Source organism: Bos taurus, unplaced genomic scaffold (genome assembly GCF_002263795.3).
Source record: "Bos taurus isolate L1 Dominette 01449 registration number 42190680 breed Hereford unplaced genomic scaffold, ARS-UCD2.0 Leftover_ScbfJmS_264, whole genome shotgun sequence".
In the NCBI taxonomy this organism is placed as follows: Eukaryota; Metazoa; Chordata; class Mammalia; order Artiodactyla; family Bovidae; genus Bos; species Bos taurus.
The window spans coordinates 153,588-171,683 of record NW_020191578.1 but is presented as its reverse complement, the minus strand read 5'-3'; the positions used below and the strand labels follow the sequence as shown (position 1 = coordinate 171,683).

Genomic DNA, 18,096 nt, shown 5'->3' with positions numbered 1-18,096 from the left:
TGACTATTCCCTTCAACTTTATATTAACACTAAAAGAATTAGAGAAATGAATGGTAAGATTTTATTGATCCACTTTTCATACTTGAATGAAAAACAAGAGTATTTTGTCAAAGAAAAGAATATTTATGGACACCAATCAGTAATGTGTGGCTACAGAAGGGCCATGTATTATAGATAACAGAACTGGATGGTCATCAAACCTCCATTTAATTAAAAGTCAGTTTCTATTATATTAGAAGAGAGAAGTCGAAAGATTTCATTTTTATTGTTTTTCTCCCTTTACCGAGAAGCTACAAATATTCATAAGTGTATAATTTACATACTGACTAAGGCCTTCTAAGCAACCATGACTCCACACCTTTGAGAGCATATTCTGAGAGGGAGCTTATCCTACCAGAAAGAAGGGCCGCCAGAAAATTCAGGTGTTCAACACACACAAGGGTAAATGATAAAATGGGGGAGGGGCAGAAGAAAGGAGCATATTAATTAAATAAACCTAAAAAAAACTGAATATGTTATTTTACCAAACATAAGGAACTACCCATTAAGAAACAAAGATAAACAAGCTGCTAAGAAATTAGCTTCTCATATTTGGCAAAACTAATACAATTATGTAAAGTTTAAAAATAAAATAAAATTAGAGTGCTGTATTTCAACTGCTGCAGCAACTTCTAGTAAAAAAAATAAAATAAAATAAAATAAATTTTGCAACTTTCCATAAAAAAAAAAAGAAAGAAATTAGCTTCCCTCCAGGATTTCTGAACCTCCCTCCTACAGAGACATTTATTGTATTTGAAAACAGTTTGTGACAAATATAAAACCTTCTCACATGGCACACATAAGACTGAGATAAGATGTATACATTTCATTTTACATTAACTTCAAGCAGATGGAGAAGAATGTTTAAAAAGTTTGTTAACTATGATGTAAAAATAATAGTTTTACTATTTTACATAAGAATGCTTTTATGCCATTTAACAGCAAGGAGACTTGGAAATGCTAAGAATGGAAAGATAAACATCACCATATTCTCCACTTCAGCACTTTGCCTGACACACCACTGGAACATCTTCGTGAGTGTGAGGGTGAGAGACAGGACCAGGCCAACGTGTCCGAGATCCAAAGCTAAGTGAGGAAGAAGAGGAATAAAGTCAGTCTCCTTCTCAATCCCTCATACAGCTCCTTCTGTCACTTTATGAAGAAGACTCCTTTGTTTTTTATGATTTTTAATTGAGTATAGTTGATTTGCAAAGCTGTGTTAGTTTCAAGTGTACAGTAATGTTAATTATACATATATATATATATTATATATAGATACATACACACATATATAATCTACTCTTTTAAAGTTATTTTCCCATATATGTCATTACAGAGTATTAAATAGAGTTCCCTTTGCAATACAGGTCTTTTTTAGTTATCTATTTTATATATAGTACTGAGAAGACTCCTTTATAACATTTAAGCCATTGGCATGTAATGATAGTATCACTTATAATTTTACTTCTGTTGATTGAGATAATAATATAGTTTTTAAAAAAATCCCACCATGAGGATTTCCCTGATGGTTCAATAACTAAGATTCCAAGCACCCAATCAGAGGCTTGGTTTTGATCCCTGGTCAGGGAACTAGATTCCACATTCCACAACTGAGAGCTCATATGCTGCAACTAAAGTCCTGCCTGTCACAACTGAGACTGAAGATCCCGCATGTCCCAACTAAGACCCAGTGGAGCCAAATGAATAAGCACATTTTTAAAATATTATGTATTTAGAAAGAATTAACAAAGCCATTGCTGTTGTTCAGTCACTCTGACACAGGTTGTGTCTGACCCTGCAACCCCGTGAACTGCAGCACGCAGGCTTCCCTGTCCATCACCAGGTTCCAGAGCTTGCTCAAACTCATGTCCATCCAGCCGGTGATGCCATCCAACCATCTCATCCTGTCATCCCCTTCTTCTCCTGCCCTCAATCTTTCCCAGCATCAGGGTCTTTTCTAATGAGTCAGTTTTTTGTGTCAGGTGGCCAAACTATTGGAGCTTCAGCTTAAGCATCAGTCCTTCCAATGAATATTCAGGACTGATTTCCCTTGGGTTTGACTGGTTTGATCTCCTTGCAGTCCAAAGGACTCTGAAAAGTCTTCTCTAGTACCACAATTAAAAAGCATCAATTCTTTGTCAGTCAGCCTTCTTTCTATTAGTGGGATATTTTATTACTATAGACTGTCAGTCTCTTCACTTTCTGCCATTAGAGTGTTATTATTTGCATATTTAGGGTTATTGATATTTCTCCCAGTAATCATGTTCCAGCTTGTGAGTCATCCATCTTGGTATTACACATAATATATTCTGCATATAAGTTAAGTAAGCAGGGTGACAATATACAGCCATGTTGTACTTCTTTCCAATTTTGAACCAGTCCATGTTCCATGTCTGGTACTAACTGTTGCTCTTCACCCACATACAGGTTTTTAAGGAGATAGGTAAAATGGTCTGGTATTCCTATCTCTTTCAGAATTTTTAACAGTTTGTTGTGATCTACACAATCAAAGGCTTCTGTGTAGTCAATTAAGCAGATATTTTCCTGGAATTCTCTTGTTTTCTCTATGATCCATCAAATGTTGGCAATTTGGTGTCTGGTTCTCTGCCTTTTCTAAACCTAGCCTGTATATCTCAAAGTCTTCAGTTCATGTATTGTTGAAACCTTGCTTGAAGGATTTTGAGTATAACCTTACTAGCATGTGAAATGAATGCAATTGTACAGTAGTCTGAACATTCTTTGGCATTGCCCATCTTTGGGATTGGAATGAAAACTGACCTTTTCCAGTCCTGGTGCCACTGTTGAATTTTCCAGATTTGCTGATATATGAGTGCAGCACTTCAACAGCATTGCCTTTTAGGATTTTAAATAACTCAGCTGGAATTCTATCACCTCCACTAGCTTTGTTCATAGTAATGCTTCCAAAGGCCCACTTGACTTCACACTCCAGGAAGTCTGGCTCTAGGTGAGTGACCACCCCGTCACAGTTATCTGGGTCATTAAGATATTTTCTGTAGAGTTATTCTGTGTATTACTGCCAGCTCTTCCTAATCTCTTTTGCTTCTCATAGGTCTTTACCATTTCTGTCATTTATCCTATTAATCCCAACTGGATTGAGATATACTTTACAGTATTATATAGGTGAGGGTCATGTCATTATTAAGAACATTCCTGGTGGCTCAGCTTGTACAGAATCTGCCTGCAATGCAGGAGACCCAGCTCAATCTCTGGGTTGGGAAGATGTCCTGGAAAAGGGAATGGCAACCCAATCTAGTATTCTTGCCTGGAGAATTCCATGGACAGATAAGCCTGACAGGCAATAGTCCATGGGGTCTCAAAGAGTTGGACACGATTGAGTGACTTTCACTTTCATATGTCATTATTCAGATTTTTGTTCTTATGGCTTCAATTTTCATTATATAATTTCACTTTCTACAGCCAATGTAGTTGCAGCTGCAACCACAAAAACAAGGCACTGGGTTCTAAGAGCCAGTGTTTTTAAATCTAAAGTATTACTCCCATTGTTCCATTATCAAAGATTGTGATTCAGGGTTATTACTATGGAATAGTTAGGGATGCTGAATTCATGCCATGCACTCCAACAGCTGCTCATCTGGTATCCACACCACAGTGACGACACTGTTCTTTGCTACAGAGACTCTTTCTCACACCAGTACACCAGACACCTACAACCAAGAGATCCAAGTAGCCCTAAAGTTAAACCTAAACCCTAGGCTGTACAAAAAGCTTAATAGTAAATTTGTTTCTCTCCATACACTTACAGGACTCTACCTGGAATGTTCAGAAGGTCAGCCTACTAGAGTTGTATAGACCTCAACCCATTTAAAGAAAGATAAAAAGATAAAAGATTTGAAAAAAGATCTACTATTAATAAATAAATAAACTACCCAAAGTAATCTACAGATTCAGTGCAATCCCTATCAAATTACCAATGGCATTTTTCACAGAATTAGAACAAAAAATTTTACATTTAGTATGGAAACACAAAATACCATGAAAAGCCAAAGCAATCTTGAGAAAAACAAGAAAAATGAAACTGGAAGAAATCAGGTTCCTTGTTTTCAGACTATACTACAAAGCTACAGTAACTGAAACAGTATGTTACTGGCACCAAAAACAGAAATATAGATCAATGAAACAGGATAGGAAGTCCAGAGATGAACCCATGCACCTAAGTCACCTATGACAAATGAAGCAAAAATATCCAATGGAGAAAATACAGTCTCTTCAATGAGTAATGCTGGGAAAACTGGACAGCTATGTGTAAAAGAATAAAATTAGAACACTCCCTAAATCATACACAAAAATAATCTCAAAATATATTACAGATGTATATGTAACACCAGACAATATAAAACTCTTATATGAAAACACAGGGAGAACTCTCTCTGACATAAATTTAGCAAGATCTTTTTTGATTAACCTCATAGAGTAATAAAAATAAAAGATAAACTAATGGGACCTAAATAAGCTTAAAAGATTTTGCACAGCAAGGAAAACCATAAACAATACTATAAAGACAACCTGAAGAATGGAGAAAAATATTTGCAAACAAAGTGACTGACAAAGGATTACTCACTAAAATATACAAACAGTTCATGCAGTTCAATATAAAAAAAAATCCAAATCAAAAAATGGGAGATTAAAAGAGACATTCTTCAACATACAGATGGCCAAAAAGCATGTGAAAAGTTGGTCAACATCTCTAATTATTCAGTTCAGTTCAGTTCAGTCGTTCAGTCATGTCCGACTTTTTGCCACCCCATGAATCACAGCACGCTAGGCCTCCCTGTCCATCACCAACTCCCAGAGTTCACTCAAACTCACATCCATCGAGTCAGTGATGCCATCCAGCCATCTCATCCTCTGTCGTCCCCTTCTCCTCCTGCCCCAAATCCCTCCCAGCATCACAGTCTTCTCCAATGAGTCAACTCTTCGCATGAGGTGGCCAAAGTACTGGAGTTTCAGCTTTAGCATCAGTCTTTCCAAAGAACACCCAGGACTGATCTCCTTTAGAATGGACTGGTTGGATCTCCTTGCAAGGGACTCTCAAGAGTCTTCTCCAACACCACAGTTCAAAAGCATCAATTCTTCGGCACTCAGCTTTCTTCACAATCCAACTCTCACATCCATACATGACTACTGGAAAAACCATAGCCTTGACTAGATGGATCCTTGTTGTTAGATAAATGCAAATCAAAACTATAGTAAGGTTTCACCTCACACTAGTCAGTATGACCATCATCAAAAAGTCTACAAACAATAAATGCTGGAGAGGATATGAAGAAAAGGGAACTCTCCTCCACTGTTGGTGGGAATGTAAACTGGAGAACAGTTTACATTATTGTTCACTATAGAGAACAATATGGAAGTTCCTTTAAAACCTAAAAACAGAGCTACCATGTGATCCAGTAATCCCACTCCTGGGCATATATCCAGAGAAAACCATAATTCCAAAGGATACATGCACCCTAATGTTCACTGGAGCTCTATTTACAATAGCCAGGACATGGAAGTGACCTGAATGTTCATCAACAGAGCAATGGATAATGAAGATATGGTATCATATATACAATGGAATATTTCCCAGCCATAACAAAGGGTGAAATAATGCCATTTGCAGCAATCAGGAGATTTTAATACTGAGTGAAGTATGTCAGACAGAGAAACATATAATATTGCCGGGGTCCAGCCCTGGTAGATCCAGGGAAATTTGAAGGAGAGACAGCTGCGGTGATCAGGATATGATAGCTTTAATTAAATATTAATTAGACATATAAAGAGTAATAGAATAAGGATAGCTCAGTAGGAAAATTCAGTGGAGAAAAGAGGCTGAATAACTTGGTTTTTGTGGAAAGCTAATAAAATTCCAAGGCAAGGAATTTACGTCACCTACGTAGGCCGCAGGCGTCCTCCCACTCTTCCGAAGGAGAGGAGACACTGAGGCCTCCCCGGTCAGATCTTAGAAGCCCAGGCATAATTAGTAGGCTTGACGAGCCTCCACGTTACAGATAGGAGTTCAGCCAGAAGGTGAGAGAAAGAACAACGTGTGGAGACCAGTCTTTCGAGGAACTGATCCCATTTTTTATTTTTCCAGGGTCTGTTTTTATACACTGAGATGTTATACAAAAGTCACGTGGGGTCAGCAGTCCTGACTTTTATTAAAGTCAGGTGCTTCATACAAATGTATACAGAGGTCTTAGGGGTGTTACATCATCTTCTGGCCAAGGGGGCCTGCTGACAATTTATGACCCTCTCCTTGTGACAGCAGTCAGTCAACCAGAACACTTATTTCTCAAGGGGTGATTATTTTTAAAACAGACGCCACCTTCCGAAGGTACCAGATAAAGTTACATTCCTATAGGGTGAGGGTGTAGTGGGTTTTAATTAAGCAAAGAATTTGCTTAGCCTAAGGTCTAACATAATTAATATCAAAGGTTAATATTTATTTCTTCTATATATTCATTAATGTGTATAAGGGCAGGGGATGTGGAGACTTAGCAGCGAACATTGCCTCAACAAATGAAAAACCCTTCACCAATACAATTTCTAATCAGCCCACTATACTTATACTAATAGTTTTCTAACTTCTCAAAAGAATCTGTTTTTAGAAGGTTTAAAACATCTCGTGCCTCTCACGGTTGGGAGGCTGTGAACAATCACATGTGGCCGGACAAGCCTATCAGGCAGGCTAGAGAACCTTCAGAGGAGTTTCTAAGTTGGAAAACTCCTGTCACACCCAGGAATTATTATTAACTGGAGCTGTAAGCTAAATCTTTTTCAGAGAGAGGTTGTGGGGGATAGCCCCCCATAAAGTCAGAGGTGTAGGTGAGAGCACAAAGCAGTAAAGTAGGCAGACTCTGGTTTTGGGGGTAGATGCTTGAGAATTTCCAGGGGCACTTCTGAGGCTCGATCCCACCTTTGTGTATGTCGAGCCTCCTTCCTCATGACCTTTGCCATGGGCAGAGCTCCTCACGTTGGCTCCCGGCAGAATATGATATTTCTTATATGTGGAATCTAACAAAAGGCTACAAATGAACTTATCTACATAACAGAAATAGAGTCACAGGTGTAGAAAATAAACTTATAGCTTACCAGGGGATAAGGGAAGGGAGAGATAAATGGAAAGACTGGGATTGACACATACATACTACTATATATAAAATATTAAAATAGATAAATAATAAGAAACAAATGTAAAGTACAAGGAACTCTGTAATGACCTATATGGGCAAAGAATCTAAAAAAGGGTGGATATATGTATACATATAGTAGATTCATTTTGCTATACACTGTAAACTAAGACAACTGTGTAAACCAACAAAACTTAAAATAATAGTCTGAGTGAGCCAAAGCAAGGGCCCAAGTCACCACAGATCTGCTGGAGGCATTTTCATATCTGGTCTTTGATCTTAAAAATTCTGAAAGTCCAAAACAGAAATTCTTTTCTAAAGGACAATTTATTTGATGTATTAATTAAAATGCAAATTACCAAAATATATATATATGCACCCCAATGTTCACAGGGTACAGAAAAAGAATCTTTAAGAAAGTGGATATATGTATAGATTGTATATATGTATATATTCACTTGGATGTACACCTGAAGCCAACACAACATCATAAATCAACCATACACCAATCAAAAAATTTTTAAAGAGTTTTCAATAAGGACCTGCTGCTGCTGCTGCTGCTGCTAAGTGGCTTCAGTCATGTCTGACTCTGTGCAACCCCATAGACGGCAGCCCACCAGGCTCTGCCATTCCTGGGATTCTCCAGGCAAGAACACTGGTGTGGGTTGCCATTTCCTTCTCCAATGCATGAAAGTGAAAAATGAAAGTGAAGTCGCTCAGTCCTGTCTGACTCTTTGCGACCCCATGGACTGCAGCCTACCAGGCTCCTCTGTCCACAGGATTTTCCAGGCAAGAATACTAGAGTGGGGTGCCATGGCCTTCTCCGCAACACAGACCTACTGTATATAAATAAGTAAATGGAAAAAAAGATAAAAGTTCTCATAAAGACATAAATGACTTCACATGGACCACAATGTATAGTCACATGCTGCAAACACCTTAATTCATTAGAGCCAAACGGCATATATTAGACAAGATGGCAAGAGTTTAATAACTACAAATAAAGCTATAAACTGTAAACATACTACAAATATTCACATTGGTACTTACATTCTACCAGAATCAGCACCCCAAAGGCAACAACAGCGGCAAAGATGGCACAGATGACATCTAGATACACAGCAAGCCATCGAAACGTTGTCAAAAGCAGGAACCAAGCCTCTGCGTTTGTGAACCATAATAAGCATAATATATAAACAGAAAAACCATGTTAGTTGCTTCTAATGAGGGAGAGCATTTCTTCAGTTGAGCTACACAAGGTAGGACAGCAAAGTCACACATTCAAGGAACCTGAAAACTAGGTTCTAACACAAGACAAGGTATGGGACACACAGGAGTCAGTCCAGGAAGCATGCATTGAAAATGTCAACCTAGAGGTTATCAACAGAAACACAATCACAAGAAAGAAGATGAAAAATTGGCTCATTCATGTGTTCCCTGCAGTGCTGGGCCTCAACGTCAAGATCGTCCTCTCACATGTCAACTGTTCCCAGCTCTCTGACAGCAGACAGCACAGCTCACACTGTTTCCAGCACCTTCTGCACTTACCACAAGGCACTGCAGTGTTTATTCTTAGGAGCCAGTGTCTACATGATCATCAGATAACAGTATCTGCATGTGACTTTCAAAATGTCATGTTATCTTCAAAAAACAATAACAATTGGAAAGTTTGACCAGGATTTTACAGACTTCAGGAAAATTTTACAAAATTCAGGACATTTTCTACCTAGGAAAACCAGCTTCACCAATACAAAGTATAATCAAGCAGATGGCAAATCAGGAAATTAGTTTCATCAATCACGTCTGGTACCCTCCATGCTCCGAAAAGAGTTGGCAAACCACAGCATGGGGGACAGGAACAGTGACCACCTGGTTCTGAAAAGGAAGTTTTATTGGAAAATAGGTACAGCCATTCGCTCATGTAGTATCTTTGCCTGTCTTTGTGCTACAACAGCAAAGGTGAGTAGTTGCATCAGACACAGTATAGCACACAAAGCCTACAATATTTTCTTTTTCTTTTTTTTTAAATTTATTCCTTTATTTCTCATGTGTTCCCCATCTTGAACCCTCCTCCCTCCTCCCTCCCCATACCATCCCTCTGGGTCGTCCCAGTGCACCAGCCCCAAGCATCCAGCATCGTGCATTGAACCTGGACTGGCATCTCGTTTCATACATGACATTTCACATGTTTCAATGCCATTCTCCCAAATCTTCCCACCCTCTCCCTCTCCCACAGAGTCCATAAGCCTGTTCTATACATCAGTGTCTCTTTTGCTGTCTCGTATACAGGGTTATCGTTACCATCTTTCTAAATTCCATATATATGCGTTAGTATACTGTATTGGTGTGCCTACAATATTTTCTAACTGGATCTTTGCAAAAAAGAAAAGTGTATTGACTTCTACCCTAAAGAGACAGACTTTCACAGGGCACAGTGATGGGAGGACAATGCAAGCCAGTCAGGGGAGAAAAACAGGGGATGATGGGAACACTGAGGGAATGCTGAGAGGAAGGGGTGGGGGAGGCAGGTGTGCAGAGGGGGACATGAGGGTGACACAGAGACAGGTGCTGGCCTACTAGGCCACCTGAGAGGGGGGTCAGGCCTCAGAAGTCAGCACATCCCATCTTGAAATCATTTCCAGAAACTTACAGACCTGAATGCAAATCCTGATATGCGTCAAACAGATCCTGAAACCTCTGTTCAGCTTTGTATGCCCGGATGGTCCAGAGTCCCCGGAGAGAAGATGCTAAGTGGGAAAATACCGGGCTCCGTGCTGGGGAAGCAGAGACAGAGAAAATCAGGGAAGCAGGATGAGAGGAAACCCACTGACTCCTGGGCTCTGTGGTCACACGTCCTGCCAAAGGGAATTCTCCATGTGACTCTCAAACTCCTACTTACCCCAGGCTTCACTTTAATGACCTGAGAATGAAAGATTCTCTTTAAAACTATCTTTGACAAAATTCAGATCACAGCTAGATTTGGATAAAGAATACCTTAACTAGCTCATTCATTAAGGTCCTCTCAAACACACCTCCCTCCAAATTCTTCTGGAACCTCTCCAGGTGGAAATTGTTCACAATTTTTCAAAAATATATTGAAGTATAGTTCACTTACAATAATGTGGTAGTTTCAAGTATATATTATAGTATTTCAGTTATTTTCATGATTATATTCCATTACAGGTTATTACAAGATACTGAATAAAATTTCCTGTGCTTTACAGTAAATCCTTGTGACTTATCCATTTGACAAAGAGTAGTGTATCTATTCAGAGAAGGCAATGGCAACCCACTCCAGTACTCTTGTCTGGAAAATCCCATGGATGGAGGAACCTGGTAGGCTGCAGTCCATGGGGTCGCAAAGAGTCGGACATGACTGAGTGACTTCACTTTCACTTTTCACTTTCATGCATTGGAGAAAGAAATGGCAACCCACTCCAGTGTTCTTGCCTGGAGGATCCCATGGATGGGGGAGCCTGGTGGGCTGCCATCTGTGGGGTTACACAGAGTTGGACACGACTGAAGTGACTTAGCAGCAGCAGCAGTGTGTCTATTAATCCTATGTTTCTAATTTGTTCCTCTCTCCCTCCCAATCCCCCTTGGTAAACATAAGTTTGTTTTCTATGTCTGTGAGTCTATTTCTATTTTGTTTATAGATTCATTTGTATTATTTTTAGATTCCATGTATAAGTGATACTATATTTGTCTTTCTCTGACTTACTTTACTAAGAATATTATTCTCTAAATCCATCCATGTTGCAGCAAATGGCAACATTTCATTCTTTTTTCATGGGTGAGTAATTATTGTTCACTAATTTTGGGATCAGTAGCATTCTAAAATTTAATTCCTCATTAAAGTCCTCACCACACTGAATTTTGATGAGTTACGTATGTTCTGTCTCCACCTCAGATGAGTAACCTAAGGGCTGGGATAGAGTCAGTACCTCCCCCACCCTGCACCAGACCCAGACCCAGGACAGGGTGAGATGAGTAAGGGGAGCTGACAGTCTGCCGTCTTCCCCGTCCTGGGCTTCCTCCTGCACCTGCACCAGGAGACTCTGTGCGGGTCACGGAGCACCCGGCACTGCACTGCCCTTGTGCCCACAGGACCCGGCAGATGGAGTCTTTGAACAGCCTTGACTTCTACTCCGGGAACCTGATGGATGTGTTTATAACTGCCCTGGACCCAGAACTGCTGGATTGCTGAACTGAAACATGATCTAACACTTTACCTTTGTACTTTGTTTAGGCAAAGAGCGAAAAGTGATTCAATGGTGCCTTTGATCATCCAGTTGTGTACCTGTGTTCTCATTCTAGCTTCCACACTGCTCTCTCTCTTCACTCTACATTTTAGCTTCCTATAATTTTATGCTTGTAAGAGCACCATAAACTCAGATTGAGCTCATGCTCCAAATAAGAACTAGGAACTCTAGTTCTTATAAGGACTAGGAACTCTAGGAACATAGCTAGGAACTCTGTTCAGGCCTTATCTGAACCCCAGCAGGTGTTCCAACTCACTGCCAGAACTCAGTCTGTCTGGACACAGGGTGCTCACAGGAATGATGTAGATGAATTCTAGGGCCCATCACCCTGTCAGGAGGATGCCAAGAGTCCAGCTCCAGAGAACACAGAAAACTCACTAGAACCAAGCTCTTGTATACAGAGCAAATGTTGTGACATCAACACTATTCATCACAGACAAAGCTTCTGAGCAGGAAGCAGACGTGGCTGTTCCCCCAGGGAGAGCCCTGAAATGAACTCTCCAAAGTGGCCTCCCTTACCTGCTTCCCTGTCAGGAGATCAAAGTGCAGCTGATTCTCTCCAGCAGGGATGGAGGTCAGGGGTGACTTTAGAAACTAGGTGTCATCTCAGCCTTGAACACCAGGGAACCAAACACCCATCTCCTACCTCACCTCATGCCCAAGAGTTTCAGGCTGAGGGAATCTGGGCCTGTAAAAATCTATCCTGCTTCTCTCAACCCCCAATTTAGGGTTTGAGCATGATGCCAGGATGAGTGAACTGGAGGGTCTGCAAAGAAATTAGCTAGTACAGGGGGAGAGGGGATATCAAGGCTCTGATGGTGTGCTGCCCAAAGTATCACTTTTCCCACAAGCACTGAGCTCACTGTCCTGAAGCAACTATGTCACAGTCACGGTGTCAGTCCTCAGTCACAGACACACGTAACCTTATAGTTCACATGACTGATGCCTGTGTTTTCCTCAACCCTGAGGACACTTGGGGACACACCCCACCAAGACTGCAGATCTTCCTGGGCAGGGGGACCTTGGGCTGATAGCACTACTGCAGGTTATATTTCAAACTGTGTGAGACCTGCTAGTTGTCAGTAGTTCTTGATTCCTTCATGTTCAAGGTTCTAGTGCCTTTGGTCATAATGAGCAAGTACTTTACAAGCATCGATTCAAGAAATCCTCATGAGAACCCCAGAGACTGAGGGATTAAGAGCATTCACTGCCCAAGATTAACTACATTAACCCACCTAAGTGATAGACCTGGTGTGAGACCCAACTTTCTTATTCCCAAGGCTGTGCTTTTAATCACAACAGCAATGTCTCAGAGGGAGAATAATCAGGGTTAAGGATATCTGTGTGTGATGATGTGAAATTTTTCTTCAGACTTTGTTATTTATGTTCAGAAAACCCTCAAATCTTACTCAGCTAACATCCAACAGCCTTCACCATTACTGCACATCTTATTAAGCACCCAAGGTTGAACAAAGTTCCTGGGAATCTAGTATGAGAACTCCTTAAAACAGCAGACTTGATGATGATCCATGGTACTAATACACCTGACACAAGGGCTAAACCTCCCCTAGCAATGCTCGTAGCAGACATTGCTAGTTGATCCCAGCACTTTTTCAGCCAGAATTTGCATATGGCTTCATCATTCAGGCACTGCCAAATGCAAAAAGCTGGCTAGAGAAAGGCAACCAAATGCCACCCTGGTTTTATGTACTTGTCCAAGACTGACCATTGCTATGCTCTCTTTTGCAAATGTGTGCCCCTCAAAACCCTATTATAATTAGCTGCCAATATGTCAATAAGATGAAAATGTCAACCTAAACTTCCTGAGGCAGTTAGGCAGTAGGATCTGAAACTAAACCTCAGTAGTCCTTCAGAGCACAAAGGCTGGAGTGGGCTTATGCCTTCTGGTCACAGCAGTCAGGTGTCCTTCTTTTTGCTGGTGGCTCCAGCAGTAATCTTAAGAAGTACTCTCACTCACTCAGTCAGTAGATTATGTTTGACTCTTTCTGATGCCCTGGACTGTACCCGCCAGTCTCCTCTGTCCATGGGATTATCCAGGCAAGAATACTCAAGTAGGTTGCCATTTCCTCTTCCAGGAAATCTTCCCAACCTAGAGACTGAACCTATTTCTCCTGCATCTTCTGCATTGACAGGCAGATTATTTTATCACTGAGCCACCTGGGAAGCCCTAAAACATATTATCAGTTACTATTTAGAGAAAACAGTGTTATCATCATTTTTGGCACAGACCCATCACCTAGAGAGAACATAAACAGTTCTAATCAACTGGCCACCACATGTGGTTATCTGGGGTGTGGAGGAGGGGGTATCTGGATTTAATTTCATGTCTAATTTATTGCAGATTACTAAGATGCTGCTGCTGCTGCTAAATTGCTTCAGTCATGTCCGACTCTGTGCGATCCCATGGACTTCAGCCTACCAGGCTCCTCTGTCCATAGGATTTTCCAAGCAAGAGTACTGGAGTGGGGTGCCATTGCCTTCTCTGACTGCTGCTAAGTTGCTTCAGTCATGTCCGACTCTGTGCAGCCCCATAGACAGCAGCCCACCAGCCTCCCCCATCCCTGGGACTCTCCAGGCAAGAACACTGGAGTGGGTTGCCATTCATTTCCTTCTCCAATGCAGGAAAGTGAAAAGTGAAAGTGAAGTCGCTCAGTTGTGTCCGACTTTTAGTGACCCCATGGACTACAGCCTACCAGGCTACTCTGTCCATGAGATTTTCCAGGCAAGAGTACTGGAGTGGGGTGCCATTGCCTTCTCTGACTAGGATGCAAGAAAATCCAAATATTCCACAGAGATGATGCCAAAGTTCTCAGATTCTCCAGCTCAAAATTGAGAAAATCCTGTACTGGTTCTTGAAAAAAGCCTCAGGAGGTGCCCTTCTCTCCACTTCCATATGGATGGCAAATGAAAAATCTCTGTCAAATGTTCCTTCTGGAAGAACCCCTCATTGAATGTACCAGAGAGCTGCTTTTCAGCAGGACTCTTGAATGACCCCATTTCATGGGCAGCCTCAAACCATAAAATGTCTGAAGCCTTGTCTTCACAGAAGACTGGATGGAGCTCATCATTTCCTCTTCTGCCTCCCCAGCTCCTACCATCAACCAAGTCACATCAGCAGAACATCACACATGCCTGTACTCTACTGCTCCCCATCCATCCAAAAACCTCACAAAACTGGACCTTACAAAAGTTAGCTGGTTCTCTTGATGACTGAATTTTTTTTTCCTACACCTTTTATGAAACAGATGATCACTACCCTTTTCGCAACTAATTAGAATAAATATCTCTTTAAAAAGTGAAAGTGTTAGTCACTCAGTCGTGTCCAACTCTTTGTGTCCTAATGGACTATAGCCCACCAGGATCCTCTCTCCATGGAATTCTCCAGGTAAGAACACTGGAGTGGGTTGCCATTTCCTTCTTCAGGGTAACTTCCCGATCCAGGGATCAAATCAGGGTCTCCTGCATTACAGGAAGATTCTTTACCATGTGAGTCACCAGGGAAACCTTTTAAGTGTTCATTATAAAAACAAAACATGCAAATGCCACAGTGGGAAAAAAAAATACTCTTTTGACTGGATGAACTGAATTTTTATTCCCACTTGGTTGATACAAAGAACCATGGGGCTCAATATGCTTCTCTTCTTGGCTTGGTTTCTAGAAGGTTAAATTGGTATTAATTTGCAATAATTATTTATGGTTGAGGTCTCTGATACTAACATATTCCATCCTTACTTTTTGGGTATAGTTTTTATAACTTTTAAAAATATATAATAATTCTACTTTCCTTATTAGTTTTAATATTGATGAAATATGTGCATTAATAGTTAGATAAATCCAACTATTTAATCATCTGTGATTACCTACACAATAGAATGATTAGTCATAAAATGTGATCCCCATTATTCTATTTTTTTGCTGCACCTTGCAGGTTCTTAGTTCCCCGACCAGGGATTGAAGCTGTGCCCCCACAGCAGAAGCACAGAGGCTTAACCACAGACCACAGGGAAGTCCCTGTTCCCATTATTCTAAAACTAGGAAGCTGAATGGAGTAATAAACTAAATGAATACTTAACAGATCCCCATCTTGTGTCCTCCTAAGGGATTCTTTTCAGCATTGTTTATATGAATAGTTTTAAGAAGTGGGGGACCACAAACAGTGTGGTGTCACCCCCAATACTAGTAATGATAAAGAGCAAACCTGCAAATAACAAGGTTTATCTTTTCAGCAGGGCTTCCCTGGTGGCTCAAACAGTAATGAAGCCACCAGCAATGCAGGAGACCTGGCTTAAACCCCTGGGTCTGGGAAGATCCTCTGGAGAGGGGAATGGCTACCCACTCCAGTATTTTTGCCTAGAGAATTCCATGGACAGAGGAGCCTGGTGGGCTACAGTCCACAGGGTTGCAAAGAGTCAGACACAACTGAGTGACTAACATATGCCTTTTCAACACAAAATCACTACAATATTGTATAGTAATTAGACTACAATTAAAATAAATTAAAAAAAAACATGCAACTTACTTGAACATGTAAAAAAAAGTATTTTTCAAATATATCACCTCTGACATATACTTTCTGAGGTCTCCTTTCCTTTTATAATCTTTTCCTTTCCTTGTCATTTTTGGTAACTTCAGGAGGAGAAAAATTCTCTTTTCCTTCTACATTAGTTCCAACATGATGAAATATTTTTAAGAATAATATTTTTTTAATTTTATTTTATTTTTAAACTTTACATAATTGTATTAGTTTTAATAGAGTGTTATTATTAGGAAGTATGTCCTGAACAAGACAGAAATGGTCCCTGTCCTCAGGTGTTCACATCCGTCCTCCTTGGGCTAAAATGCAAAGTGCAGCTGACCCACCTCCAGCTCCATTTGCCTTAAGGGCCAAATCTACTCTCATGGGCCATAACATTCAATTATCTAATGTTCACTAGTGAGAAATTCCAGAAAACAGAGTCTGCAGGATGTCAGGGGTCTGGTTAATTATGGCATAAATGGAAGCCACCCTGCACTGCCATCCCAACCTGAGAGCCCTGGTACTCACTTGTACATTCGAGGCGTTTCACATCTCGTGATGTCCTTAAGAAATACCACTGGAGAACAAAGAAAATGATGCCAAGGGGAATCACAGGTATAATAATCCAAGGAATCACAGTCACCATCACGCCCACCACACCAATCACAAGAAGAAATGTCTGAAATAGCAAAATAGACGCAGAGGCCTCCTTTGAAGGGTACTTTTCAAAGATAAACTATAATGGTTTGTTCTGTTGGGATTAAACTCCTTTCCTCAAAAAGACTTGTTGGGACAGCAGAGAATTTTTTCTTTTCCAAAGAAATAAAATTATAGGTGATCCTTATGATATTCAGTATATGTGCCAAACACTCTCATAAGAACTTTGTAAGTATCAGCCATTGTGATACACTCAGTAGCCCCATAAGGCAGGCACTACTACTTTTAACAGACGAGGATATCTGAGGCTCAGAGAGTAGGAGCTGAATCCCAAACTATTGGGAGTCAGCAGGTGTTAGTAGACCGATGAGTGAGCAGACATCACAGGTGAGGAATCCAGATGCCTCAGCTATGCACGCAGGGAGAAAGAAGTAGTTAATTACAAATTCACTGTCCAGAAAAGTAGGACAAATTTAAACGGTGACCTTTGAAAGTAGGAATCCCTATTTCTAGATTTTCTATCCATAGCTAATATTTACTGAGTATTGACTGTGTGCAGAGCTATACCTTCAAACCTTCACATGTATTAACCCATTAATCTTCACAATAGCTCTATCTAATAACAGTGTTGTATCATTTTACAGATGGAGAGACTGAGGCATAGGAAGAAGAAAAGCAACTTGATGGACACTGCAAAGCCTAAGTCACAGGAAGCCCATGTCATGAGTCTTTATGATATATTTAAACTTGCCCAAATATACAGCCAACTTTCTATCATTATAGTAAGTATTTAAAATGCCTATTTCAAAGGTTAATGATTGTAACAACAGCAGACCTCATTTACCAAGTCTTTACTGTATATAAGACACTGTGCTAAGGGTTCCATGAACATTCTCCTAATCATCACATTATCCTGTGAAATTATTCTATCTTGGGACATGGTCTTGGTCAAAAAAAGACAGCAGGTAGAAGAGAAAACAAAATCATTGGTTGTGCTGATTTAAGTATTCATCTTTATCAGGAAAAGTATGATACTCTTATTTTTAAAGAATGGAATCAACATTTAGTGTCTGCCTGAAACGACAGTGGGGTGGGGTGGTGGGGATGTGCAGATTTAGTCTGGGGAAAGGCATCTGAAGTTTATCTCAGGTCGATACAAATTCATGGTGATCTGCACAAGGCAGAGAGTGTTGGAGAAACAGAGTGAATTCATGAACATTTTTAGGCAATTCTAAGAAGAGACTCCAATATCACAGTAATCCACGTCTATGCCCCAAGAAGTAACACTGAAGAAGCTGAAGCATGAACACCTAAAAGACCTTTTAGAACTAACACCCCCAAAAATGTCCTTTTCATTATAGGGGACTGGAATGAAAAAGTAGGAAGTCAAGAAACACCTGGGGTAACAGGCAAACTTGGCCTTGGAATACGGAATGAAGAAGGGAAA

The 18,096-nt window shown here is 40.4% G+C and overlaps 1 protein-coding gene across 1 annotated transcript in view; it reads right to left on the bottom strand.

The window, feature by feature from the left end:
* Window positions 1-18,096, bottom strand: part of LOC107131271 (ATP-binding cassette sub-family C member 4) — a 188,759-nt gene that overhangs the window by 59,254 nt on the left and 111,409 nt on the right. The window contains 4 exon segments of the mRNA XM_024989168.2: window positions 1,025-1,125; window positions 8,244-8,354; window positions 9,848-9,967; window positions 16,521-16,671. Of these exon segments, the coding sequence (XP_024844936.1) occupies window positions 1,025-1,125; window positions 8,244-8,354; window positions 9,848-9,967; window positions 16,521-16,671 (483 nt within the window).